Source organism: Ctenopharyngodon idella, chromosome 11 (genome assembly GCF_019924925.1).
Source record: "Ctenopharyngodon idella isolate HZGC_01 chromosome 11, HZGC01, whole genome shotgun sequence".
Taxonomy (NCBI): Eukaryota; Metazoa; Chordata; class Actinopteri; order Cypriniformes; family Xenocyprididae; genus Ctenopharyngodon; species Ctenopharyngodon idella.
Window position 1 is genome coordinate 13,112,920 of NC_067230.1, and position 26,210 is coordinate 13,139,129.

General features: G+C 37.7%; 2 protein-coding genes across 6 annotated transcripts in view; both read right to left on the reverse strand.

Annotated features, from left to right (window-relative positions):
* srpk1b (SRSF protein kinase 1b) overlaps positions 1-20,902 on the reverse strand; it is a 48,597-nt gene extending 27,695 nt beyond the window's left edge. For 2 of the 4 annotated variants that reach the window (XM_051911626.1, XM_051911625.1), the window contains exon 1: positions 5,260-5,442. In XM_051911626.1, coding sequence (XP_051767586.1) covers positions 5,260-5,336 — 77 coding nt within the window. In that variant the 5' untranslated portion in view covers positions 5,337-5,442. Of the gene's footprint in view, positions 1-5,259; positions 5,443-15,841; positions 16,007-19,460; positions 19,516-20,763 lie in introns of those variants that run through there. The other 2 variants (XM_051911628.1, XM_051911627.1) reach the window with 2 other exon arrangements.
* A 1,083-nt stretch (positions 20,903-21,985) lies between these two features.
* The window catches only part of mapk14b (mitogen-activated protein kinase 14b), a 39,016-nt gene continuing 34,791 nt past the window's right edge, over positions 21,986-26,210 (reverse strand). For both annotated transcript variants that reach the window (XM_051912082.1, XM_051912083.1), the window contains exons 10-12: positions 25,111-25,189; positions 24,085-24,258; positions 21,986-23,973 (exon numbers count right to left, since the gene is read on the reverse strand). In XM_051912082.1, the coding sequence (XP_051768042.1) occupies positions 23,906-23,973; positions 24,085-24,258; positions 25,111-25,189 (321 nt within the window). In that variant the 3' untranslated portion in view covers positions 21,986-23,905. The remainder of the gene's footprint in view (positions 23,974-24,084; positions 24,259-25,110; positions 25,190-26,210) is intronic.

Here is a 26,210-nt window from a genome sequence, read left to right on the forward strand (position 1 = left end):
ATATTCACCAAAACCAAGACACTGCATGTATGATTTAATTAATTTTGTGGATTTTTGTAGCGTTTTGTAGTCCTTTTAACTTTTGCATTGGTGGGACATACAGATATTCCCACCCCCAACTCACTCCAAAGTTGCTATAGCCTACAAATGGTTTACTTATAGGCCCTGTCCCAAAAGGCACCCTAAGCCCTCACGATCTTCCTCCGAGTCCATACTTTCATGATATAACAGCGCTTTGACTGCTGTGGAGTCAATAGTGGGCTCAGTGTGGGCTCAGCACACTTCTGAAAAAGTTCAGGGTGGGCTCAGCACACTTCTGAAACCTAAAATGACAAATGGGACGCCCTACGGTCTTGTGGACTTAACGGACACGCGCAAGCGTCAGCCATTATAAGTCCACAAGTGCACATGAAGTGTGCCATTTGGGACAGGGCCATAATTGTCTCGGCATATTTAACTGGGCTAAAAAAAAAAGAATGTTTGCATCAAAATGAACTGCACACTTCAACTTTAAAGTAGCAATATAACAGAAGTAGCGTCAGATCTTATATTGTGATGTATATCCAGTGGTTGTTGATTGGATGGAGGCAGATCTGAATGCGAGCTTTATCAATTGGGTTTAAGTGGACTAAATGATTGGAGAAGATTGGAAGATCAAGGTAAGACATTTTGATTAAAAATTACAAAGTCCAATTTTTTTTTTAAATGAAGCATTTGCATGGATGAATCATTTACTAAGATCAATAACATGCATTTTTTTAAAAAAAAACGTGAATTTAATTTCATGCTGACTTGCCATATAGACTCTTATCAAATTTCTATAAAAGAATTGCTAACCAGCTAATCGAATGTAAAGCAGATATAAAAATAATCTGACCAGAAAAGAATAACTGGCTTCTGCAATTAGTCATTTCAAGAAAAGAGTGGATAAGAAGGACAGTTTGCCCTGGAGAAACATGGGGTTAAGTGCATTAAGCTGCGTTTACACTATCAGCGACAAAGCATCACAAACTTATTCATTTCTACTGAGAGCTGGCGATTTCCAGCTAGAAAACTGATCCGTTGTCTACAACATGGAGTAACATCCGTGAATGTCATTCATAAACATTACTAGGCTACCAGTAGTGGGAACGCCCACTAGCAACCTCAACCACCAGCCACTGGCGACATGCAGCGACTAAGTCACTGGTAGTGTAAACACAGCTTTACTCAACACAGCACAATCTTTACAACACTCCAGTACAAATTGGGATTTGACCATTGGATTTCCAGACAAAAATTCTGATGCACGAAGATGGATTCAAGTCAGGAATTTACTTAACTCTTACGTTGTTTAGACATAATAAGATGCTCATGCAAAGCTATGCACTAAAAAAAACTAAATGATGATGAAATGACAAAGACTGATTTAAAATCCCAATGGAACAGCTGTCTAAAATGTCATTAAACCAGGTTAATCACCAGCAGACCATCAACAAGTTAACAGTTTCTCTGAATGATGGACGGTCCCAGAGGTTGCAGGACTCTCTGCAGTGACTGCACTATAGGCTGAAGATTCAAGACATCGAGGTGAGTTGAGATTTGTTCATTCTGTGGCAGCTCCTGCTTAGAATGCAAGAGGCAAATTCATGGATATCTACAGAGTTAGAAGGACAGGACGAACCTTTTTGGCTGGTATACAGAAAGTCTGGAACACAAAGGGCCTGCATGTCTGACATTGATTCTTCGGTCAAGAAAGGTTATCAGAAACATCAAACAACTAAATCCTCTAATTCAGTGGTTCTCAGTTGTTGTCCTGGAGTAACCCAGAACTGCACATTTTGGATTCTCCAGGACCAGAACTCATTGATCCTTTAAAGAAACAATAATAAAAATTAAAGTGAGTAATAATTCATCTGATTGTTTAAGCTGGCAGGAAGCAATAGAGGATCAGCAGGAGGGGGATGTAATCTACTGTTATACACGCCACTTAAATTCTGCTTAATCTCAAGTCTACAGCGTATTGTTTTTAGCCTCAGACGGCACGCCTACGGACAGTCTGATGCATGCTGCACACAAAAAATGACAAGAGCTTTCAAAATCATAAGAATGAATTCCATGAAAACCACCAAGAAACGTCTGGGTCATACTTTATTTTGATTACAGTATTATGAATTTGAAGTGAAAGTGTGCTTTTAGCTGTTATGAAAGCTTTGTAAAAATGAATGATGTGAAAAAAATGTCCTCTCTTTTTTTTGTCATTTCTTTAATATATATATATATTTCTTTTCATTTTATATTTTTTCAAAATAGACTTTTGTGCTATTTGTGTTATTAGTGTGCGCAGGGTTTTATCAGACCATCTGGAGGCAAGACAATGTTTACAAGGTATCAGATTGGTACACTGAGTACTGCAGAGGAAGAACCAGTTGTTTGTGCAGAGTAAGTTTGTGAATCTTTGAAATCTGCTTTACTATAAAACCAGGCTTCTCAATTGTAACTTCATCACAGGTGACAGGTGGTCAGAGAGGTTGCATCAAAGAGGCTATTTTCTTATCGCCTCTTCCGGATCTAGTCTATGAATCACATTTCCATAATTCCTTCCATTACTTTAAGTTGTTTTTCAGCGAGGGAGGATTCTATTAAAAGCCTCAAGCCTTAGCAACCAGCCTGGACTATTCATCTGAACCAAAACTTCACCTCCCTAGCCTCTTGATGCACGGCATCCTTCATAACGCATTCGGCAAGAGAAAAACAAGGGGGCTGTGTGTGTCTGTTCATGAGTGCTGGTCCGTGTGAGCGTCGTGAGTGGGAGGAGAAACGTTTGGCACACAGAGAGTTAAATTCACTCGTAATACAGAGCTCAGCCTTCAGAACTTCTCCAGCCCACACAACAAACCACAACACGTCTGACATTCTCTTGTCTTGTGTCAGAGTACTCACGCATGCATCAAAACAATCTGCTTTTCCAGTAACATTAATGCCCAGCTCTGAAAAGTGCAACCATTATTTTCAGGGATTGCGGACTGCATTGCAGTATCAGAAACCCGAAGCAAAAGAAGGTTGTTGAAATCGATTTCATGTAGTGCAAAACCTGCCCCATGTGGCCTTTACCACCTGTGGTTCTGCTTTAGTAACAACTCCTGATTGCATCGATGTTGCCGTCAGTAGAGGAACTTGGCAACTTTAAACCCCACCATTGTAGCGGCTTTCCTATAATGTGCAAGTTGGGGTCCAGCTTGACCCCATACAAATCTCAACAAAGGTGAAGATGCACAAAACACAGATGGACTGTTAATGTCATTGATCGCAGTGCTCCCACCCAGACAGCTACAACACAGCAGCATTCAACACGTCTCCCTCGCTTTCATCTCCCCTTCTGCCACAATTTATTCCAGTCAGACACTTTAGAAGGCTGGATTAAATCTGAAAACTTCACACAGATCATGTCCACCATGCACTTTTTGAGAAGCACCTTCAAGGACATTGAAATTTGTATATTAAATCACTTCACTATGGGTATATGGTACAATTTTTTTTACATTTTCAGGGGGGTAGGGGGTGTCGCTGTTTCTGTTCAGTTTGGTAAATACTTGCTATTAGGGGTGCAATGATTAGTAAATACTTGTTTAAATCCAGTATAGGTTATTATAAGAAAATTATATATCCATTTATTCTATTTGTACAAAAAAATGCAGCAGATTTGGCACAAAATATTTGCATAAAATATTTGTATTTTCATTATACAAATAAACCATTGTATGAATATATTTTGCAATGGTGTATACATTCCTGCATCGAAAATATTTTGGCAGCCACCTAAACGGATCTTTGTACCGGCAAAGATTGATTTGATCATTTAATGTGACAATACCAGCTGTTCTGCAGTACTGGTACACGCTAATAGCTGTCTGCTTTAAAGTGTTTTAAAAAGCTCCCATGAGGGTTTGTGTAAGAGCTCTGTGAAGAGTGTCAAAGGTTTCTGTTTACAACTTGTTTTTGCAGCGTTGAGCTTTGTAGCCAAACACAGACATATCTGTTGAGTGCATGAACGCAATGGCCAATCAGATGTGTTTAAGTTAGTCAGAATCCGTTCAACACCACAAGTTTTTGTTCAGAAAGCTGCGTGCTTGCAAATCCTTTCATTATAACCAACAAAGTATAAATAAGATTTTCAATGCATATCATAGCATCCCTAGCTTCAATGATTATAACAGGAGTTTTTACAAGACTGCAGCCTGTACCTCATGTTATAATGGACAGCCTCAGTGATTACAATGGCAGCGATTCTTTTCTGGCTTTCTGTACATAATAATATATATTTTCCATGCAACTACAAATTGCAACATTTCTGGATTGACAACCGTATTTAAATGCAGATAACCAGAGCAATGGACAGAACAAAACAATCTCATATTGTATGTCAAATTATCTGTGCATTAAGTCTGTAAAGTGTGAGTGTAAATGCAAAATAACAGACCTGCCACTTTTTCCATGTAATGTGTACTTTGTTGATCATTTTATCACCAACTTTTCAAATCAGTGTCACTCAGTGACTTTTTAAATATAAATTTACAGGTTTTTAAATATAAAATATTTCTGAGCACTTTGTTTTATGATCTGTCCTGACAGTGATTCATGAATAAGCAGGATAAGTTAATATTACAAACTGTTTCTTTGCATTTGTTTTGGATTTATTATCAGTACTAGGCTCACAGTTTACAGGGGTAGGGTACTTTGTACTGTGTGTGTAGATGACCGTGTTCGTCCGCCACCACAGATGACCATTTTTGACCCAGTAAAAATTTATATTTTTTCTTATTTGCATTATATGAATAAACTGCATGAATATAATTTTGCTTTGCAGTTTTGCCACTAAATATTTGTATAATTAAATCTATTACATATATAAAATGATTTCCTTTTATTATACAAATAAAACATTGCAAGAACATATATATTATACAAATAGTTATCAGCATAAATAGTGTTCTCATGCAACTCTCATAATATTTCCTAATCGGAAAATATATCCCTAATTGCTCTTTTTATATAACTGGAACAAACAGTTTCCTAAACTCAACTAATTTTAAACGAGTCCCTCCATTATATTTCCTTTTAAAGCTCTGAACATGAAGGAAACTAACTTGACACAAGCAACAATTATATTAATGAAATTGTCAAACACAAATCAAATCAAAGCTCTCAAACACATGGTAAAGCAAACACACGCTTTTGAGACACTGTAGACACAAACAGGGGTGCAAGTTTGCTTCTTACCTACAGGACGCGCGGATGCCCATGAGAGACAGTGCTAATGAAGGCAACAGGGGCTGGCAGGCCAGAGACAGAGCCATGTACCAGAGGCAGAGGAGGGCCACCTCAGTGCACACAGATGCACAGTGAGGCTGAATGCTGAGGAGCTGGAGCCGTCCGTTCACTCTCTCGCTCCCTCCTTCTCCCGCTCTCTCTGCTGCCGTCAGCAACAAGAGCCCACCCTTCCCTCTGTGCCATGCGCTCTGATTGGCTGGGGAAAGCCAGCACTGCATTGCAGGTAAAAAACACTGCCGCCTCCTCATTTCTCCTTCATAACGCGCTGCGTTTTGCCGTCACTCAGTCCCATCTGCTCTCTCTCTTTAATTACAGCAGAAAAAGGCAGCCGGTTCACAAGGCGGCGAGTTAGATACTCTCTTGCTCATAAGATCAGTGTCTCAGTGGGTATTCAGTCCAAACAAGCCTCTTTACAACCTTATTAGTGGTGGCAGGTAAGCAGCACTGAGTCATGGCAGGGAGAGAGAGGGGCTGTGTAAGAGGGCACTCAACACAATCAATTACTCTTATCTCTCGCCCCTCTGAGACGCACACCACTACATAAGAGCTACTTGACTAAGCATAATCTAAAATGAAAGACCCCAATCTATCATTTCAATGATTTTATAGTATCTATTGCAACTAAAACACGAAATAGCTTTCGGTAGAGTTGCACGATTCTGGATAAATTGAGAATCACAATTTTTTTTTTAAATTTAAAATAGAGCTCACAATTCTCCCACGATTCTAAATAGACAACTAAACATAATGACATGTAATTTACTAGAGGCTCCTAAAAAATATTAATTGCTGCAGTCAATGTAAAAACTATTGAATTAACTTGAATTTTTAAAAACAATTGGTTTGAACGAATGATTCAACGACTCACTTATAAAGACTTCACTTGTTTCATTACTGGATGAATCAGTGTTTTTGAATGAACCTCTTGAATGAATGATTCAATGACAAATAAATTTTTTAACAGTTTCTTGTCGCCACCTACTGGTGTAATGACATAATCAATGCGATCTTTATTTGAAGTGTCCAGTTACTAATTTGATCGCTACCTCATACACCAGTGTTTATATTCGAACTACAAACTTTTATCCCAGTACTTCTGTGATAGTTTAAATTATTGTAACAGAAATAATGATAACGTGTGGTTGAAGAGACTGTTTGTGAAGCTTCTAAGAACTCAGTAATCACTAATTGCTCACTAATTTCTCCTGAGGGCCAGTTTCGTAGTTGCATTTGCACCGACAGTAAGAACTCTGAAGCGGCAGACAGCGGTGTCTTTAAGCGCGGCATTTACAAACGTCAAAAAACGGTGGATGGAGGACGCCGTGATCGGAGTTGCATTTGTTGTGTGTGGTTTCGTGATAACGGAGATGGAAGGTAAACACATAATTTACGTAATTGAAAGAGCAAAAAAATGGGGCTAAGAGATGAAACCTCCTATGACAACTTACAGTATTACATATCATTGAGGCTGAGAAAAGAACGCAACCCCACAGAAAAACGGGTAAATGCCGTTTTCACTGTTTTCCATGTTTGTGAAGTAAATCTGTTTACACGGCTTTTTAAAAATGCCGGATGCCGGTGTTTGACATGTGTTTGGCCAATCAACGTATACTTACATCACTGGTTCCTATAGTGCTGGGTTACACCCTACTCTGAAGTAGGAGCAAATTTAGTTCCCCTAAAAGGAGTTCCTAGAACTAAAATTGTTCCTAGTTCCTGCGGTGCGAACATGGTAAAATCTGGGTACTTCAGCCCATTGTTCTAGGAACTATGAAAAGGTTCCTCCGGTGCGAAAGCTCCTATTGTTTGCTGCGATCGTATCTACTTGTCAAAGGTTTAATAGACATAACCAAATCGTTGACATTTAGGAATATGATCACGTCGGTGTTTAAATCGAGATTGTGATCTTTTAATGATTAATCGTGCAGCTCTAGCTTTCGTGACAGGGAAAAATGATTGAACTTGGATAGCAAAAGCCAATCAGACTCAAGCCTCTTTTCCACCAATTGTGAAATAGCTTCTGCTGCACAAAAAAAGCTGATCTACACTTTAAGTTTCATTTGTTGAAGAACCGGTTCAACCACACTGGTTCCGCTATATGTTTTGGATTGAGTTATAAAAAATATGCTCATAATTCGTTCAGGAATTGTTTGGGCTACACTGGCTGTGCTGTATGTTTTTGATTCAATAAAAAAGAACTGGCTCATACGAATCATTTGTTCAGAAATCATTTGGACTACACTGGTCACACTATGTTTTTAATTAAGTAAAATGAATCTGGGAAAAAGACTTTCAAAATGTGGCCTGACTAGACGCAAAACCCAGTGGGGGCAGCTGATGGACACCTCCAATTCTATTTTTTTGTCATTCTGCACAGCTACTTGACCACATTATTTCTCCAGTTCATCTGAAACACAGTTATTTTATTTCATAATATTCACTTCTGTAGAGGTCAGACTGAGAATGAACTCTGTCCATAACAGTGCTCCAGACAAGAGCACAGCGGCCAACTGAATTGAACTCAGGTACTAACAAACAGAACATAATTACACACTCTCTCCACTCATCAAGTGCTTTTCTAATAGATGGAGAGACGTGGGTGGAGGATGCTGGTGTGAACAAATACAATATAAAAAGACATGAAACTCTCCACAATGAATCGAAAAAACACCCTAGACTGATATGGAGCTGTCCATTAAAATCCAGAGATGTACAGACGAATAAAGTCATATGCAAATGCACAAACTAAAAGCTAAAAAAAAAAAAAAATGTGCAGCCTGCAGAACTCCTAAAAGTAATAATGCCCTTGGTCCTACAGTAGGACACGTCATTAGATAAAATTCATTTAATGGTCTTCTAGTTTCTTAGCAACACAAAACCTTTGGCAATAGAAGAAAGGTAGGGTCTCTGTGACTGACAGGGCTATAAAACACTTTGCCACGACCATTGCGTAATTTATCATTATGCAATTAAACAGCCTTTTATGGTGTTGATACATTTATATAAGCGTTTGTGTGTGTTGGTACTTCAGCAAGTATGCACTTCACTGCTTTGGATTCTTGACATTGTTTCTTTTACAGCCCTGAATAAATTAGACAATTTGCGAAAGAGATCATTTACCCTCTCGATTACACAATCAACACAGTTATGTATCAAAAAATGATTTGCATGTTGGCTTAGTAGCATGCACCGACACACTGTGCCATGGTGGGCGACACAAGTGTGACATTTTTCGAACTCATTCCCTGTCTCTTCATTCCTGCACAGCTATTAACAAAAACTGCCAAAACGTTCATTTTATTTTTTCTTTCATTGTTTTTAAAGAAGCTTTATGGCCTTTTACAGTTTTCTGTCAAGTTCTTTGGTTCAATGTCCTTTTGGAAATCAAATCTTGTCCCTAAATGCAGATCTTTGGTTAGCTTAAAGAGGCTCTCCTCATGGATTTGCCTGTACATTCATTCGAGAAAAAAAAAAAAAAAAAAAAAAACTGTCATCATATACACACAAAAATGTATCAACCCGTCAAAATAAAGGTTCGGTTTAACTTGAAACTGTGACAAAAATATATTACTATTGTACAGAATGTACCTCGATAATAAATGTATTAAAACTTAAAGGGATAGTTCACCCAAAAATGAAAATTCTGTCATCATTTATTCACCCTCAAGTAGTTCCAAACCTGTATAAATTTCTTTGTTCTGCTGAACACTAAGGAAGATATTTGGAAGAATGTCAGTAACCAAACAGATCTTGCCCTCCATTGTCTGCCATAGTATTTATTTATCCAACAATGGAAGTCAATGTGGGGTGAGATCTGCTTGGTTACTGACATTCTTCCACATACCTTTCTTTGTGTTCAGCAGAACAAAATTTATACAGGTTTGGAACAACTTGAGGGGGAGAAAATGATGACAGAATTTTCATTTTTGGGTGAACTATCCCTTTCATTTTAAAGGAATAATCACAATTTTCCTGCATGTTTTAATTTTAACAGTTAGTTAGTAAGGTAGTTGTTAAGTTTAGGTATTGGGTAGGATTAAGAATGTAGAATAAGGTCATGCAGAATAAGGCATTAATATGTGCTTACTAAGTACTAATAAACAGCCAATATTCTAATAATACGCATGCTAATAAGCAACTAGTTAAAAGACCCTAAAATAAATGATTTTTGTTAACTGCTATTATGACTCCCAACCACATGCTTTATTATGTTCCACCACAAAACTGGCAGCTCAGCATTTATTAGTTAATTAACCAATGAATGCCAATTATACTTAAGTTTGCCACTGACCACATATTTAAATCTTGGTGAGCCCTAAGCATTATGTTTGGGTAAATGCATGAGAGAAATCATTTCTTAAAATGCAGTATTACACAAAACTGCATACTGTGTCTGTACTGTACTGCACACTTTGCAGTATGCTAAACAAGTAACCAAGCAGTTTTTTTTTTCAGTCAAGCTTTATTAGATAATGAGAGGTTGTCATATTAGGACCGATGAAATTAGCTTGCGGTCTGAGAGCTGCAGTTAACTGAGCATCATTGGGCATGCTAGATTAAACCTGCTGTGTTATGCAATCTCTACCAACCAGAGAGAGAGATTATCATAGGGCATGATGACAGCACATCAGTCTCTGCTGATTCAGTGAGTGTGTGTTTTACATTACATGCATTTCATAACTCTAACACTGTGTCCTAACCAGCTGCAACAGCGACACTGCACAAAGACGGACACCTGGTTTCCATTTCTGCGGCATTATGCTGGGTAGCCCCACCAAAACTGAAAACTCTGCTCCTTCTGCATATTTACCAAGCAAACGTTACTCTTTTTCTTCTGTGTAGGGCTGGGCGATATGGCAAAAAAATAAAATCTTTTTTTTTTTTCAGAACGATTGACCGATTCACAATTTCAATTTTTTTAATGTTTAACTAGTCAACTTAAAAACATAACTACAATATGATTCAAGTAACATTCTCTTTACTTAATCATTCAACCTGAAGTGATCAACATGGTGTAAATGTAAAACAAAATGACTTACTAGTTAAATAATTTTCCAGAAAATATGCATGAAATTTGAAGGCAAATATTGCACAAACTTATCTTAAACATATCCTATATACTCAGAAATAATATAAAATTAAAGAAAATGCTAAATATTTCTTAGCCAAAAAGTAATAGTAATAAATATCACCAGTGATAGGCTATTATTAACAGCAAATGTTTTGTTAAAACAGAAAATAACAGCACCTTTCAGCCAGTCACCATCATGCAAACATGAAATATCAAACATACAGTAGCAGTTCTTTACAGGTTATTGATTTTATGTTTGGCAGACGTGTTTGGCTGTTGCACTCGTGTCTTGCGTCTTTTGCAGTGTTTCACCCACACGTGGCACTCAAGTTAAAAAAAAGTTCAACTCATGTCTAATAGCTTTGCTTTTTTCCCCTATTCCACTGCCCGCGACTCATTTTTTTTTTTAAAACGCAATAATGCATTTCTGAGTGAACAGCCGCTTAAAGGGTTAGTTCACCCAAAAATTACATTTCTGTCATTTATTACTCACCCTCATGTCGTCCCAAACACATAAGACCTTCATTTATCTTCTGAACACAAATTAAGATATTTTTGATGAAATCTGAGGGTTTCTGAACTACACAATTGATTCAATGATTCAATTTTCACTGGCCCCACCACAAAAAAAGTAATAAATGAATAAAACAGTTATTGTTTTTGACTCATGTATCCTTGTATTGTAATAAGTAAGGTTATAACACCCAATATTTTAGATACGAGTGAAATTGAACAATTTAACAAAACTACTAATATAAATTTAAAAGATTATTAAAGACAAGTAAACAGTCATTAATAAAAATGTATTAATTTTATTTAAAAATATTAAACGTTGTTTAAATAGCAAATGCATTTGTGCTGGTCTGAAAACGAGGTGTGTTCAGGCGCATTGTTGGCGTGTTGCTCTTTTGAGGCAACTGAAATAGACTGCGCCATTGACCAACAACAACCTGGTCTAAAGTCAATGGCGCAATATTTGTTTTGTTATTTAAAGAGCGCGTTAGTAATATGCGCCTATATGCGGGTGCACAACGCGTGTACACTCTGCTTATTACACACACAGAGATGCACAGCAGCACACAAACATGCCAAATATTAAAAATAAAAGGATTACAATGTAAAAGATTATATTATGTACATAAAGATAAAAATGCTTTGGTGGAATCCGGCTTGTCCCGTAAAAGGTCTACCTTTAACCTCGTGCACGAGCAGATCCATTTCCTCGCTAGAGAAGCGTTTAGTTTTTCCGCTTGCAAATTCCACCTTGTAAATAGCGAATCCGCCATGACGTGAGCGCAACTGGCTTTTAAAGAGAATGGGAGATGAGACTCTGATTGGTTTATTGCACGTTAGGCCCAAAACACACCCACTACTCATTAGGAGAATAGGGAGCAACCCTTTTGGACCATGCGCCTGGCGGCGACCATTTTTCCCGTTGTTAAACTAGCAAAAGTGGATTTGGACACGCCCTAAGTCCACTTGCGCCATGTGCTTTAGACCATGTGCTTAGATCAATAAAATTGGGCCCATTGTGTTCAATGTTTGCGGAAATAAATACGGAAAAAAAAAACTATTTGTGGCTTTTAAGAATTGATTTCGAATCGACCAAATTTAAAAAAAAAACGATGAATTGTAAATCTTGGCTTTTTTTTGCCCAGCAAAATTTTAAATTCTGCATTTACTCACTCTCGCTTTCGAGTGTCACGCAAGCATTTGAACGTCCGTGTTTACTACAGTATGCGCATCATTGTAAATCTGTTCATCGTATAAAGCCACTGTGTCTCTTCAGAAGACTTAGATTTGGATTAGAGCACTCGATTGATTATTTTTACGTTGACTATGACATTTTTTGGATCTTTTAAGTATTAAAGGAATGGACTTTAAATGGAGGGACAGAAATCTCTCAGGTTTCATAAAAATATCTTCATTTGTGTTTGGAAGTTCTTATAGGTCTTGTAGGTTTGAAACAACATGAGGGTGAGTACATGATGACAGAATTACTCTTTTGGGTGAATTATACCTCATAAATATAATTAGCTTGCCTTGGATAGCTAGCCTTGGATACTATATTGCGAATCATATTTACATCAACAATCTTGATATCGTCACATTTTTATATCGCGATATCTCAATGTAACAATGTATCGTTATACCTCTATAATATAGGGAATATGACCATCACTTAACAAGTGCTTTTAAATTTGCTGACATATTAGAAGTGCTCTATATTCATAGCTTGAAAAAAAGAACTGCTTTACATGAAGATGTGATTTGTAAAATCACCGTACATAACGGATAGACTTGTGTCATATATCAGTGAAAAGGTCAACTAGCAGATTTGCATATTTGTTTCAGTTAAGAGACCAAACTACAAGTATTTGTATGAAAAAATGCTGCTGACACACCTGTAAGCAGAATACACATGATGTTTTTGCACCACGTTTTGGTTTGTAACTTCCCGTAACATTAGTAAACCATAGTAGATTGCATATCTTTAGTTAGAGCAGGTGGTCTTGAACGAGCCCAAACACAACGTAAGACAATGCACAAATCACAAAATGACATGACATGTTGCTTCGCTAAAGCTACAGGACTTCCGGGATCTGATCGCATCGCAGTGTTTTCCAATAATTGGTTTGATTGCTCAGATTGACAGGTCTTGATTTACCATGCGCCATTGAATAGGAGCGCACAGCTGAAACAGCGCTGGAAGATCATCACTCATCAACCAGGATCTTTACTTGTTATTCTATGTACTTTTATTGTGACATTTACTCAAGTAAGTAGTTCATATGTTTAGTAAAATCACTTGTTTGGAGGGTTTTTTGGACCTTTGGTTATTAATGTTTTGAAATAAACGGCTAGCCTACCTAATCCATTGCATGACTTGAAGACATTAATACATTTAAAATACGTAACTATGGCGCGCTCGCTTCATTTTTCCTTGTGTGTTTGCTGCACATATATTGGATCAGCAGCCTAATATTGGATCAGTGACAGGAGCCTAATATTCTTGCCGCTGTCTGTGTTTTTCCTGTTAATCAAACAAAAGACACTACAAAAATCAGTGTGTCTGTATAGGGTTGGTAAATGATGACAGAATTTTAATTATTGAACTATCCTTTCAAGTCTATGACCGGGTCCAATCCTGTTCCTGGAGGGTCACCAACATGCAGAGTGTAGCCACACATGAACCAGTTAATAAAGTTCTTCAGGATCACTCGAATATTCCAGGCAGGTCTATCGGCCTAATCTAAAGCTAAGCTCTGCAGGAAGGTGGCCCTCCAAGAGCACAACACGGTTTTTCTAAGATGTTCTGCTCCTCCCTTCAATTTTTTACCAGTTTATTGGATACAATTGTAAGTCTGATTGCATAGAAAAATACTAGGACACCTCTGCTCAACAAGCTGCTTGAGGTATGATTCACGTCTGTTGCACAAATGTGTAGGACAAATTACACACCATGTTTTAATACTTAAAGGGATAGTTCACCCAAAAATGAAAATTATCCAATGATTTACTCACCCTCAAGCGTGTAATGGTGTATATGACTAGGTGTATATGACTATCTTCTTTCAGACGAACACAATCAGAGATATATTTAAAAATATCCTTGCTCCTCCAAGGATTATATTGGTTGTGAATGGCTGCCCAAATTCTGAAGACAAAAAAATGCATCCATCCATGAAAAAATTAATCCATACGACTCCAGAGGGTTGATAAAGGCCTTCTGAGGCAAATCGATGTGTTTGTGTAAGACAAGTCTCCTTATTTAAAACTTTATAAAGTAAAATAATGAGCTTCCAGTGCGACAGCCATACGCATTCGAAGAACGTCCAAAAAGCGCTAACTTCCGCGATGTAGTACACATGACGTTCTACACAACGACATGACGCACCACGCCTTGGAGGAGCAAGGATATTTTTTAATATATCTCCGATTGTGTTCATCTGAAAGAAGATGTACACCTAGGATGGCTTGAGGGTGAGTAAATCATGGAATAATTTTCATTTTTGGATGAACTATCCCTTTATGGTTAGCGTTCCTTCAAATCCCTGACCCAAAGCAATAGTAACAGTGATGATTAGAAAGTACCCTGGCATCTTCAAATGAAGAATTGCAGATGCAAAAGCCGCTAAATCCCACCTCCGTCAAAAATGAGAATGATATGGAGCGAATGCTCTCCACGCACAGTATATGTTCATCAAATACTTTCGCTTCAAATCTGTTAAATCCCAGCGTCAGCCCATTCAGAAATACCGGTTCGTTTGCAGAAACCGCTAAACGACACTTCCCTTTGTAGGCAAAAGCCTCTAAGTCCACAGAAGAACCAATTGGAAGACGCAAATCGAATTATATGATTTCAAGATGAATGACGGTGTGTGTATGAGCCGGCTTTCAATTGCCGAGCTGCAAGTTATCATGTTTTTTCCATTGTTACAGTGGAAATGACAGGTTTTCGCGAGTAGCAAGTAAACACAACAGAGTTCCTTTTGTGCTGTAAAACTGACAGAAAGGGACATTTTACTAATATCTTGTTGTCCAAAGAGTTGGACTTAGAGGTTTTTGGGGGAAAAAAAATTGTTAAATACCAATGAATTGACTAAAGTGACATTTTTGAAAATAAGGCATTTCAATAACTGATTAACAACCTTTTCATTGCCATTAAAGTGAAATTAGTAAACCTAAAGACAGGAGCCTGATAAAAAAATGCTCATTTAACAGAAAAGGTGTCAGATGGTTTTTGCAATGGAACTCTTTAAATACAGATCTGACAATCTCGAGAGTTTATAGAGTTGATCGGTCAAGTAACTCGAAACAGGAACCGCCCTGCTGCTAAAGAGGCCAGTGCAGCATCTGCATGGCACTCAGCTCCCCAAAACTGTGACCTGATTTGATTTCAAGCAGTCCATGCTGAGAGCCACATGCTCTGTAATCTGCAGTCTTCCAGACCCCCTGTGCTGCAGTCGTGGAGGATACAGCTTACATAATGAGCATCCACACTGCTAGGCAAATCCCAGCGCAGTTGACTGCAGACAGAACTGTGACACCAGCCCTTTAAGTTTTCCAGCACTGCACCAGAACTTGCACACAGTGACAGACAGTGTGTATATACCTGGAGAGACAACAGTCCAACTGAGGGACCACAAGGGTGCAGATGCAAGGGTCGAATCCCAAAAAAACAGGTGGTCAGCGAAGTTGCATGCACGCATGCATCCATCAAACCAGTGAGGAGGATCCAACACCCATATTAGTCCTGCAAACCTGTCCCACTTCCTCAATGCAAACACGATGGCCTCACACACCCCAAAGAGTCCCAAAAGACTAATCTAACCGTACCTTTGCCCGAGCGCATCAGCTGTCTGATTAAAAATGAATCCAACATCAATAAGTCAGCAGTGCCACCTCAGCTTCCACTCTTTCCTGTCCCCACACACACACACACTCAGTTGCACTCACTTGCACCTCAGACCGCTGGCGAGTTTCACCACAGCTGTGTTGAGCGAAACGATCCAGTCCAGGAGCCACATGGCAGAGGAGGACAGAGCGGGGCAGGATGGTATTGTGTGAGCCACAGTTGAACCACAGATGTGACTTTCTATCTCCCAGAGTGTGCCTGCCTGCTCTCCGCTCACTGGCCGACTCAACACTACTGATCCGACACTAGTGAGCTGGAAAACAAGGCAGCACAGGAGGGAGGGGAAGGGCAAGAGAAACAAGAGCAGAGGAGGAGGGTGATAAGTGAGTGAAAACTCACTCTCGCCTAACACGGTGTAGCATAAACGCAGCGCAGGAGGAGAGGGGACGTCGATGACAGCCTTTGTGGAGGCTCACGGAGAACAGTCATATACCCCGCCTCTCTCCTGCAGAAGGGTCGGGCCGAAGGTTCTGTCGGTCTGACATGTCGTATTTCAAGGACACAAGTAGACACCAGAGGGCATGTTCCCTTCTGCTCGTGCTTCACCTGAGCATTCAGTAGATGAAAGTGTGTGTGTGTGTGAGAGAGAATAAGAGAATAAACCGCATCAGGCTTGATGGCTGTCACAAAGCACTGTTACGTAACAGCTCTCTTCAGGGCAGGCGCGCAGTCGTCCAGTATTTAACAGAAGAACACACAAACTCTGTATTTCTTCAGTTTACAGGATCATCATCTGGCCCCAAATATGAGTGTAATTTTAACTGTAAAAACACTATGGGAAAAAAAAGCATTTATAGGTTAACAGTAAGTTCCTGTACTATACAGGGAAAAACTGTAAAAGCTCTGACCAGACAATTCATGTAATTTTACAGTTTTTAGAAGTAAAAAAGAACAAATCAACATATTTACAGTCAAAAACTGTAAACTGATATTCCCACAATTCCCTGTGTGACACTCCACATTTGAAAGCATTTTGTTTAAATAATCATGTTTCTTAATAGTTTTTGTTATCAGTTATGTACATTAGGGTTTTATTTTACATCTTCTGTTGTTTAATGAATGTTTATTGCATTATTTAAGTGTTGTGGTGTTTTGTGTTTGCGTGAATGACTCTGTGTACCTTCTTTATATTAGTACATACTTCAGCTCGTGAAAAAGCTACTTGTGATGAACTCTGATTCTTCATGTGGCTTTCTCTTTTACCACCTGCATTATTATGTTGGTTGTCAGTATATGTTAAAGGTACAAAACAGATTTTAGAAGCCGTGTGCATTGTTGAATTTACTGGTTTACATTCAAATTTTCTTGTTTGCAAATTACGGTTTTATACTGTAAAATTTACAGTTTGTTCTGTAAATGCGTTTACAGTTTTTCTGTATTTTTTACAAAATTATTCTGGCAACCACAGCTGCCCAAATAATTTTTTGGTAAAAACTACAGAATTTTTTTACAGTGTATTTTTGTTAATGATTTCGATTATGTTTGGTTCTCTGATTCTTAAGCAATTATTATTATTTTACTTGTTTTAAGAGACAGATATTGTGACAGGAAAAATGGGCATAAGTAGGGAGAATAGGATCAGCATATGTGGCAGGCCAGACTCAAACTTGCATCACACATATGAGCACCAACTGGAGCATAAAGGCCCGGGTATACTTCACTTTCCGTGCCCGGCATTTTTCAAAGTATACTCAACCGCGGATGTGCGCAGATGACCGAGTTTGACACATGCGCAGTACAAATTTTTTCTATACTCTACTAGACATCGTGTCATCAACAGGGACATTCGCTGGGCAGGATTGGAGAAGAAAAATAGTGCATCCACCACTGCAACATAGTTCAGAAGATACATCAAGAGAACAAGAATCAAAAATGATGAAGAAGGACATGCTTCTAAGTTTACTCGTCTTGTTTTTGAATCGCTCTTTCCACGCTCTTCTTCGACGACTGCACACTGTGCTCATCCAGCAGCACTGATTCACAAATGAACACTGACTCCAGGGTGAAGTTGGACACAAAGGAGAGACTCTAAAGCCCCGTTCACGCCGCCAGCGACTTTTTCGCTGCATGTCGCTAGTTTCTGTACTGTGAAGTCGTACTCGTTGCATCAGAAGAAGAATGGAATCTATGCTAATATTAGTCTCTCTGTTTATCCCGAGGTTTACCGTAGTCAGCCCGATCCGGGTCGTATCCAGGTGAGATTGAGGACCTGCACCTAGATACGATGACAACGCATCCCTGAAGTGTCAGCAGAGATTGTGTCAACTAGACCATCCCCTGTGAAGGCCTCAGTGACACGACAGCCAGTGGCACAGATTCCAAACAAACCGTCCCATACTGGCTTGAGGAATACGATCTTCAACTAGATGGAACTGGATTAAATATTTTGACTGTTGCAATCCCAATCAGACTTATGACCTGTAATGCTGCCTAAATCATAATTATTCACTGTTCGCTGTTGGCCAGAGGAGAACTGGCCCGCTGACTGAGGCTGGTTTCTCCCAAAGTTTTTTTTCTCCATTTTATCCATTTGTTTGTCACCTGATGTCACCTGTTGGAGTTTGGGTTCCTTGCCGCTGTTGCCTTTGGCTTGCTTAGTTGGGGACACTTGATATTCAACAATGTTTTTGATCTGCCTACATTGACACCATTGTATGCGAACTGAACTGAGCTGAACAATGACATCACTGTTTTCTCCAGTGCTGATATATAGATAAATTAACTAAATTAATAACTATTGATTTTTACAACGGAATGAATCAATACTGAATTTATTTAAGCTGGACAATGACACCATTTTCTTACCAAAATTATTTACCAGTTACCACTGTAAAGCTGCTTTGACACAATCTGCATTGTAAAAAGCGCTATATAAATAAAGGTGACTTGACTTGACTGAGGCAGAAAAAACATGGTACTCGTGGTAAATCAAGAAAATAAGAGATTCAAACAATGAGACTAACCGTGCTGAACTATATAACAATGAATAGTTTTCTGCCATTAAAAGTATCCAAACAGTTGCTCACCTGTCTAATAAAACACAATATATTAAAGCGTCTTTGGAGTTCCCATGATTTCCACAAAATTAAAACTGGAAATCAAAAGTAACGCAGATATGACATCATTGACAGGCGACGCAATGACACGGGCCGTTACAATAGTTACAATTACTGATTTCTCTGAATTTAAACATTGTTGGAAACATTAGGGACAATACACAAGTCAACAAAATATATAACATTGTTCTAGTGTTTTTTGGATGTTTTAATGTTTGTGCTTTTAAATGGCATATAGAGTTGACTGGGGTTCGCCCAATTTCTAAGATATTGAAATTCGACTCAAAAGCAGTTTATTCAGCACACAGAAGCATCTTCTCTATTGACTTCAAACAGAACAGCCTTTGTCACCTTGTTGTAATCTGGATGCGTTATGCTTTTTTTTTTTTTAGCTAAACTTAGAGTGAATAAAGTGATTCAGATTTTTCATACCTCTTAACAAATTTAAAAAGTCTTTGTAAATTCATTAAAATTATTAGAATTGTTTCCACCACCGCAGCACTCTCTACCCACTGATGTTTCTGAATCATGTTCAGACCTCCTTTGGAGTCCTTTCATGACCTAATATTGAACAATATACCCAGTCCAAACTCGATTTACTCACTTTTTGCTGGGTTTCTTGGTTTTGGTCCTTTTCTTCCTCGCCTGAAGTGCAAGTACTGTCAGAGAACAGAAGAATTTATTTGAGCACTTTTCATAAATTATGTGGTAAACGTTTCTGCAAGTAAATATGTTAGTCTTCTATGTATATTACAGCTGAAATTAATATATCTTTTATGTTATGGGACACAAAACCATTACCAAACCGTAGTAATCATAGTTTTCGGTTACACTTTATTGTGATAGTCCACTTCAGACATTCTACGAACTACGAGTAACTTTTCAAATACATGTCAACTAACTTTCATTAATTCGCAGCTACTCTAATTACAGTATTACTACACTGTTATGGTTAGGGTTAGTAGAATAAGTTGTCGTAGTTGCAAAGTTACTTATAGTCAGTGAATATCTGTTGAGGAGCATCAAAATAAAGTGTTGGCAGATATTAAGCATATAGTCTACGAATACTCAAATGACTGCTAGTTGACATGTAGTTGCAAAATTACTTATAGTTAGTAGAAAGTGGATCATTGAAAATAAAGTGTTACCTGGTTTTCAAGATAAACACTACCAATTTGCAGATAATACAGTGATGACTGACTTCATATGAGCCAAAACTGTCATCAACAATAGATATGAAACAAACGATAAAAAAAATATTTGAAAACCTTAATCATATCATTCCCATATTCCCTAATATTTCATTGCAGTTTTACAGTAGTCAGTAATTTAGTATTAAGGCAGTATTAGCAAAATATTTTAATTGATTCATTTGTAAGTTTTGACGGCTTTATCAGTTTGTGCTGTTAGCATTTTGTTAACACAAACAACATAAACACGAGAGTTTTCAATAACACACCACTGATTTACTTTCATTAAAATGAACATATTTACGATAAACATATCGTAATTTTTTTTTAAAGTCGAGCCAAAACAAGAAAGTTCAGCTAGCAGAAGCTCACACGAACGAGGCTGCAAGAAAACACACGACTATAATAACTACAACAAACAGCAACTACAATCAGAAACGCGCTACAAATATCCCTAACTAATCAACAAACGTCCACGTTCCTGATATTCAGTCTAATATGAGCAGATGTTCATGTAAAGCTGCAGTACTGTTATATTAGCAGCAGCTAAACACACATGGGCTTTTGTCTCTGTCAGCACACACTAGCACCTCTCATGTCGCGCCTGTTCACAACACGGATATGATTCAGGCTGGTGCGATGTTTATTTATATTTATATGCGTGCTGTTGGTACAGACTGTTTTGGAAGACAGTAGTTAAGTCGTTTTTATGCTCACCTTTCCTTTCCATGCTGTACCGGCGGCTAAGTGCTCAGATTCACTCACATGCAACGGTCCGCGCATGCGCACAAAACTTGCCAAACAACAACTGAACCGAACAACAGAAGTACAGTATCACACCCACATTATGTACATACGACACGAGTGGCGCATAGAGAAGCTGTCACAAGGTTTTGAGTCAAAAGTCGAGTTAGGTTTGTTGTTTTAAATAAACAAAAGCCATTAAATAGTCAATAATACATTTTAAATACAGATATGTTGTGGGGGAAAAAATTCTACAGTATTTTTTCGTAATTCAGACAAAAACATTCTTCTAAAATCAATATCAGTGCAGTTTCCCTTTGTGACAACTTACCCCACGTGCATGTTATGCTATTGGGGCACGTTGTCACAAATGTGTTCGGTTAATTGTATCTTTTTTCCTGGGCTACAGCAGCGAGAAGATGATTTTTGTAGCAAAGACAAATTTGCTATTATTTTACTCAATTTTTTGAGTTTACTTTTGGTGTCACGAGAGGTTGTGTATTATAATGTCTATGGTGTCAGATGTGTCAGTGACCTTTACCACAGACTGTGATGACGCGTTTTAACGGCCACCAGCTTCGTAAATCCTGCAAAGTTTTTTTATATTTTATTTTATTTTTTCAAGTATGTACATTTATAACACTATACTTAGTATTATATTACCTTTGCATCAAATTAAAAAAAAAAAAAAACTAGTTAATGCTGCTGTGATAATGTTTACAGCTGCTGTGGGAGTGACGGTAAAGTTGACATCTTTCTCTTTTCTGACTGCCGTGATCAATCTATTTTTTTATCTTTTGAAATTTTTGAAAACACTATTGTGGGGTTTTTCTTTTGCTATCTGATCAAATGTGAACACTAAAAATATATATTTAATGTAGTTTCTCATTCACCACTATAGAAGTTTACCCAACTATGACGACTTCCGCTTCTTAGAAACCCGGAAATGTGAAAAGAGTAAATGGTTTGTGGTAATCTTCAATACATATTTATTATGTAACAGTATTCCACACCTCACAGAAATTTTGATTGTGTACCATGAGAAATTACCACTTGGTGGCAGTGTTTTTCAAAAATATCTGTTTGCACTGATGCAACTCTACATTATCCCCTTTAAAATGATGTATTTAAATATTGCTTTAAAATATAAAACATTAACTCACCGTTATGTGCAAAAGAAATTCAAAAGAATGAGTGCTGTGAAAAATATTTGCCTTTATTTCTGAATAGCAGTGGTTGTTCACAGACCACATAACTTATGGGTGACTAAAGAAAAACTGGTTATATGCACAAAAAAGTGATACAATGATCTCTTTTCTATGTAAAACGGTTCCATGCGACGTTTAATGGATTTTGCTGCTTGATTCTCCACTCTTCAGAAACAAACACACGCCCCTCACATATAACAACACATGCTCAACAGAGGAAATATTGCTGAATAAAATTAAGTGATAATATACAGTGAAAAAGAAAACACCTTAAAAATAATCTTATACAATAAGTTAACGCTTGAGAAAACATTCCTGATGACAGTCTTCTAGTCTGGGCTGTTAAATTAAGATCATCGCACTCAATGGAATAGCAGAGTATTGGCTCAGGTTTTTTCATTTTTGCAAACATGAACTTCCGGGCTGTACTGTATGTCTTTCCCAGGGCAAGCAAAAATAAAGGGGAATTATTTTATTGTGGACCATGAAGCAACTGTCTCTCGCTGGTAGAGTTTTTCCTGTTGACATACACTTACTGTTAACACCCTCATCCCCTTTTAAATCCATTTCTCTCAATTTACACAAATAATAAATTAATGAAATGGCGGTGAAAGAATGAGGGGAGAAACTACGCTCTAGTCTAGCCAGAGGATCAGCTGCCCTTTAACATGGCGTTAACTCTGGGAAAAAATCAGGCTGATAAAAAGGATGGATTGCACAAAACCAGTCAAAAACATGTCCAAATCACATTTCACCCAAAAATAAAATTAAAATACATTTTTAATATATAAAAAGGAAGCATATTTTTAAAACCTTTTGCATTCTGACATGATTTTCGTGATTTAAAAAAAAAAAAAAAAAAAACATTATTCTCAATGCCGGGTCTCATTACTGTAATACAGTATTACAGGATTTTTTCATTTTATTAAATAAAAGCATTATAACAAATATCATGATGGACAAAAAAAAAAAAAAATACCATTGAAATAATAAATCACAATTTTTTCTCTGCATTACAGCAATGAAAATTGGGAAAATTTTTGCATTACGGTAATAATATATATTAATAATATAATGGCTCTCAAAATAGCCTGTTTTTTTATATATTTAACATTTTTTTCTTCTGATTCTGGGTTGACATGTTCTAGAGGATTCATGACATTTGTAATGTAAAAAATCGTGAGGAATTTCACATTCGCACTGAGCACCACATGTGTGTTTTTTTCTAAATATTTTCCAGTATGCATTTCAGAACAAGCATGTCTGCATGTATTCATATTTATCACTGTTCCTGTCATCTGTTATTGATGCAGCTGAACACTCTTCTGTTTACATTCGACACACAGCACTAAATAGTAATTACATTCTCTTTAGGTGTTCGGATTCACTCTTTAGTTCGTTCATTTGCTATTTATAATGCAGGTCACATTCTGTGCTTTGCTGCAAATACTAAATAAAACTGTTGGTGCACATTATTATCATTTATGTACAGCTGTGCCATTTTTATTTACATACCTAAAACTTAGTATTCTGACAGTACAGAGTTTTTCTGGCCTTTATATATTGTATAGGCTACAAGCGGAGTTTGGAGGTAAATGTTTCACTTCCCCAGAGATAGAATAATAAATGCAACTGTGAGTTTACAAAGCTGATATGAATTTGATATGAGAATGTGCAGTTTTCTCTAATTGTAAGTGTTCTGGCCAAAAAAGTAGTCCATTTTACTGGGGATTAAAACATTACATTCTCTGTGTCCTTTTGGAAAGATTGCATGTTTTTTTCTCTTATTTTGACAGAGCGTGTATGAAGGCATGGATAAGAACACGGGGAAGCCAGCACTTGATGATGGCAGGCACTTGAATGTCATTTTCCTGTACGGATGAAGGTCCTGTAGGTCCTGATTCTCCTCATGACTCCATCTCATCTCCGTCGAACATGGGAGGCTCGAAGCTGACCACTTCCTCGTACGTGAGTCCTGCGGGCAAAGACACGTTGTTGAAAGTGCTAGCAACAAGAACAACCGTTACATCACAGAGAGATCAGTCAGTAAAATTTAATCTCTGAGAAATCTAATGCACAGACTTACGTTTCCACTCGTCGATCTCTAGATCGCGACTCTCGAAGCTCTGGTCGTACGGCTCTGCCTCGGGCTCGTCATCTGGGTCGTGATACTGGGCAAAGTACGGGTGCGCGAGAGCCTGTGACGCAGTGATCCGTTTATCTGTGTCTAGAACCAGCATCTTCTCCAGCAGGTCCACAGCTGAAACACAAAGTTCTATATCATGTGCTATATCATGTACAATAACAATTGCAGAAAAAAATAACATTAAGATTTCCAGAAATCAATTTCAAGAGTACACCGAGTTTAATTTATCAACATAGAACTCGATTAATGTGATAGTTTCATCCTTACATCTATATAATACAATATGTTGTTAGTCCCGAAATTCTTTCACATCAGTGAATAAATACATAGATCCGCAAACAAGGCTCATGTGCTCTAATGGTCCGGTGGTAGAACTTTTGTTGAGCGTGTCAGAGGTTCTGGGTTCTAATCCGCCCTCATATAGTTTATTTTTTTCCCTCACTAAAACCAATGATGTTCATCAGTGATTGTATATCAAGAGCATGGACACGTTTGTGTGCATATTATTTTGTGATTTCCACAACAATGTTAAGCAATAGACTAAAGCGCTCATCTGTGTGAAGTCTGTGCATGAGCCACAAGAGAACACTGTTGTCTTCCAGCACTGATAACAGCGACAAGCGCTCAGCATGATTTAAAAAACAACACATTCCAGTGCCAGATCACCTCTTATTTAACAAACAAACTAAATGAATACTCTGCTAGTCAGCTGAAGATACTTCCTTTGATACATCCGTGCCGCGAGATGTTTCAAAAAGTGGTGGGGACGTCCCATCTGCAAATTACACCTATGCTTAAAAATACATTTCATATATGTTCCAGGGATCCCCTAGCACCCCACTGAGACCCCTATTGTTCGGTGCTCAAGTCATGTGGGGCGGTTCTGAAAGATGTCTGGATATGAGTTTCAGTAGAAAAGGGGTTTTCGTCAGGCCAAAAGGTGGTATAGAAAGGCAGAATTGTTACCTAATGGATTTGCACCAATAAACACATCTGCGAAGTTCCTTTTGGGCATATGAGGAAGGGAATTGATGTAGTTCCTTGCCTGTTGATAAAAAAAATAACATTAATGGATTACACAATTATTAATAAAGAGTCAAAATAAGGGCAAAAATAAGGAGGATAAAGTAAAGCAAACAAAGATGGCTAAGAAAAAAGCATGAGAACGTAGAGCGTTGAAGGAAAAATGCATTTTTGAAGGCCAAAACCCAGAAACAAGTTGCATTTTAGCAGTTCCAGTCTCATTGTCCTGAAGTCAACAGGTTTTTGGTTAAATGCCTGACATAAGGTCTGTGATGAACACAAGCTCGAGATAAATTTTATGTTTTATTTTACAACATAAAATATATCACTAAAAGCCCACTTGTGATTTTTTTTTAAAGCTTTTACTTGTCTTGTAAAAGGCGATTGCTAACAAATGTCTAAATGGGACCACAGAGGTTGTCTGGGATATAAAAAAAAAGTTGTCGGAAGCTTAGTGATGGTGATGTTGAAGTCATGTGTACATGGTGTAGTTTGTTTATAGCCTATGTTTAGCTTTTTACTTCTGCCGATTGTATTTAGGCTTCAAAATTCAAGTTGTGTTCATTCTCATGGTGAACAAAACGTAAGAATTATGAACTTTTGTTGGTCACAGAGCTTATTTTCCAAAACCTACTGTTTTTTTCTTTCTTTTTTTTGTGAAGTATACCAGGGTGATGCAAACTTGCAGGATGGACTACAAAAATACATAATCACTGCAGCGCTCTACTGAGATTAAGAATTATCTTAATATACAGTTGTTGCTCTAAAATATTTTGCACACAATTAAGCCACACTAAAATACATTAATGTCACTAGCTGGGTTTCCATTACCCTTCAAACTGCGAATTAAAAATATGCCCAATGGAAACGTCATTTTTGCAAAAACTTGCATATATCGAAAAAAATGTTTTTACACTCGCATCAGGTGGTTTTTCAGGCAATTCGAAAAAGGAATATTTTGCAAAACTGCAATGGAAACAGTTTTCCGCATTTACAGGTCACCTGGTGTACATAAAAGTCGATCATTCTTTAAAAATGGCACG